At 35.4% G+C, this 3,828-nt stretch overlaps 1 protein-coding gene across 1 annotated transcript; it reads right to left on the bottom strand.

Annotated features, from left to right (window-relative positions):
* Window positions 1–731: 731 nt before the first annotated feature.
* Window positions 732–1,472, bottom strand: LOC110876121. Its single transcript, XM_022124298.1, has 2 exons — window positions 997–1,472; window positions 732–747 (listed from the first exon to the last, which is right to left on the bottom strand). Exons 1-2 carry the CDS (start codon window positions 1,470–1,472, stop codon window positions 732–734), a joined length of 492 nt encoding a protein of 163 aa, XP_021979990.1.
* Between the last annotated feature and the right edge of the window lie 2,356 nt (window positions 1,473–3,828).

The following is a 3,828-nucleotide window of genomic DNA, read 5'->3' as shown; positions in this document are numbered from 1 at the left end:
GTACAAATAAAAACTAAACTAACTAACATAGGCTATTCGTCCCCCCCCCCCCCACCCGACGGTGGTGACTGTGGCAGTGGAAGCTCCCCCAATCCTGCAGCCCCCCAATCTGTGCCTTGTCAGCTTGTCAATTGTTTGTCAGCTGTCCCTTCTGTTTTTGTCGGGTCAAAACCCTAAAAGTTGTTCTGTGGCCAAAGAGCAGCATATAGGTTTCTATATGTGCATGCGTTGCGCTTTGCCCAAAGCGCATCATATAGGTACAAGGTCAACAAGACAAAAACTGACACCCGTCAGTCTTTATCTGTGGGCTAGACGTATATGTTGCTCTTTGACCATAGAGGGGTGTGTAAATATGATAGTTGTTAAAAAAAAGCTACGCTGCAAGCTTTTTGATATTTCCTTTTGACTTGTAGTTTATAATTGTAGTCATGGGTAAAGCTAACCATCCTAACTAATTAAATCAAATGAAAAATCAACACGCGATTTTCTTTTAGAATAATGACGGATGTTAATATACTTAATAAGGCCAAACATGAAGAATGAGCCTAACAGGTTGCCAAGCATCCACAATTAAATAATTACTTAAAAGTGCTTTATCCTAAACAATTAAAAAAATTTATTTCACGTGGGTGTGTAAAACATGGTTGCTAAATTAAGTGCGAGGAGATTAATTTTAAGGCGATATTTAATAATAATATATAGTTTATTAAATAATATATTTAATGACAAATTTAGATATGATAAAATCTGAAAATGAAACCAACAAATACAGTAGAAACTCGATAAATTAATACTCGATTATTTAATAAACTCTTTAAGATAATATTTTTTGCCGGTCCTGACTCGGGGATAAGGTGCTAAATTAATAATTCGCTAAAATTATAAGATAATACATTTTTGATAATTTCTTTAGACCCCATATAAAATATAAATTAATAATTCCTTATATATAGCATATTTACATGAATGATTTATGAAGGTTTCTTGAAAAATGACTCAATTGTCTTTTGTTTTTTATTGAAATCAATTTTCCCTTGAATCTCGTCTCTAATTTTCCTTAGCATGGTAAGAACTTCTGTTGTTGTTTTCTCATAGCTCAACAAGAAATTGTTCAATGTGATTGTCGCTTTAATAGCTTCGTTTCTCGAAGGGGGCTCCATTGTAGAACTTTCATCATCTTCTTCATCGATATCATCTTTATTAATTCCAATAACGCTTTCAATAATTTCTTCATCAGTCAACAACTGTGCAACTACATTTTCTTCTGGGTGAGTCAGAACATCTTCGACATCCATTGCATTGCGATAACCCAACTCTTTGATCAAATTCTGGAGTTCTTGAGTGCTTTCACCACCTTCATCTGAGTTCTCAAAAGTCATGTTATCTGTTGATCGAAGTTTACAATGACGAAAGTAGTTCGCAATTGTATTTGCACGAACATCCATAGTCCATGCTGAAATTGCAAGATTCATTGCATCTAATACATTTATTTTTGTAAACTAAGTATTCTACTATAAATTAATAAAATATTAATTAATATATAACTTAATAATTATTAATTTATCGATTAATTAATAATTCTTTTAATTAATAAATTTTGATGGTCCCAAATGTATTATTTTATAGAGTTTCTACTGTAAATGAATTAAAATTGAATGTAACATATTTACGAACACACATCCCCTTAAAATATGTTAGTTCACTGTTAATACATATATATGTTTCTAAAACTAAAAATAGAAGATAAATAGTACATAAAATGTAAATGTAAATTAACTATATGGTAAGGTTGTATGTCTTAATTTTGTTGGGTGAAGTTGAAAATAAGAAAATCTTATTTTAACCGCAAATGTTATTTCTATTCTCCTTTACTCAAATAATTATAAATTAATTCACTGATCAGGTTTGACTTTGAAACATCTTTTCTAAGGTTGGAGGGTATGGAGGGCGCCATCCCTCCACCTCATCTATGTATAACGCCCAAGGGGCTCCATCACCATACCCAGGATTTTAAGAGGGGGGCGTCATCCCTTCTCCGCTACCATGGTAACGCCAAGATTGAGTTTAACAGGTGGGGCCCACTTGATTTAAACCAATGAAATCTTTTTTTTAATTATGTTTAATAGGGGGCTCCATCCCACACCATACAAGTTAAAGGGGGGCGTGATAAAGCCCCATGACTGAAGTGGATCCTAGTTGGGGCTGATGTGTCTTGATAAAGCCCCTAGGGGCTCCATCCAACACCCTCCAGCCTAAGAGACACGTGTCTCTGCTAAGTAGGCTAACCCCCTAATCTCATACTGGCAATTAGGGATGAGCAAATTGTTCCCGGTACCGGTACCGGTTTCAAATTTACCGAACCGGGTACTTTTTCGGTACCGACTTTTAGCATTTTCGGTACCGACCCGGTACGGTACCGATTCGGTACCGGTTTTTTTACATTCAAATACCGGTACCGTACCTGTACCGAACCGGGTATATTCAGTACCAGTATGTTCGGTACCGGTTCTTTCGGTACCGGTACCCACTATTGGGGATTTTCGGTACCGGTTCAGTACTGGACAGTACCGAGTTCATATTTACTGGCAATAAGAAAATAAATGATATACAAGTGTGCTTAACTAATATCTTAATGTCATGTGGCATTCTCTCCTTTAATATTATTATTAATATTGTTCTTCTTATTATTATATCATATTAATATACAATTTATTAATTTATACACAATAACAAATAAATACATATTGTTATTGGTAGAGGATCTTGTACATTAATCTAAAAGTGTGAGAATGGTGAGAAATATTGTAGGATCGAGAATTGACCCGAACGCGTCGTTCAGAGGCGTTCTTCTATGTTTCAGGTGCGGAATAACAAGAAACGTAGATAGAAATAGCTTGTTCTTTACTTAATCTACTGTTTTATTGATTTGACAATGGTTACAGCTCAATCGTCACACCGGCAGCACCTCGGTATGGAATTTGACCAAGTTACAACTGGTTTCGCTTCTAAGGTTTATATAGTGTTGAGGTTCGACTTATACGTACATGTCCACAGAAGCGGAACCTCATGTGTACGTATAAGCGAAACTACCTAGTACACATAAGCGAAACCTTTACCAATGACCATAAAAGCGAAACTATCTCACTAACAACATACACACGCCTATTTTCTCGTAAATCGTGTCCTAATCTATACAATAAAATATATGACTCGATCCAAGACGAAGTCGACAGATGAAGTGCACCAACAGACTCCCCCTCAGATGTTGACGGAGTCGTCCATCGAGTCACAACAATGTTGTATCTTCACATCTTCAGTCTTGATCAGTCTCTGGGCTTTTCTTTCTCTCTATCTTCAGACTCCCCCTCTCTATTTGCTGACATTCCTTTGTTCTTCAGCAAAATATGAATCAGGATCATTGTCTGGCTTTTCATCAATCAAAATCCTCATGTATTGGAACTTGGCTCTCATCTAGCTCAGATCTCAGAAACAAATAACCTGGCTCAACTTGACCTGCATAAGCTCTACCTCAAAGTAAATTTCTCTCACATATATATTTCAAACATAAACACTTGCACTAACTCAGACTCTCCATCAAAACAAACACAGATTTTGATGAACCACTTGAAAGGTTAGATTATGAAAACAATTAATTCCAAACATACACTCCCCCTCAAATATTTCTCATCATGTTTAGCACTCGGAATTTTGAAAATCTGCTTTTCAATACCAGTTGCCGAAAATCTTTTTGACTTTTCAAAATTTTATACTAAAACACACTGAAAATCTTTTTGGATTTTATAATAAAGAAACATGTAATGAAGTAAA

The sequence above is a fragment of the Helianthus annuus genome, chromosome 9 (genome assembly GCF_002127325.2).
Source record: "Helianthus annuus cultivar XRQ/B chromosome 9, HanXRQr2.0-SUNRISE, whole genome shotgun sequence".
In the NCBI taxonomy this organism is placed as follows: Eukaryota; Viridiplantae; Streptophyta; class Magnoliopsida; order Asterales; family Asteraceae; genus Helianthus; species Helianthus annuus.
This window is presented reverse-complemented; position numbering and strand designations above follow the sequence as displayed.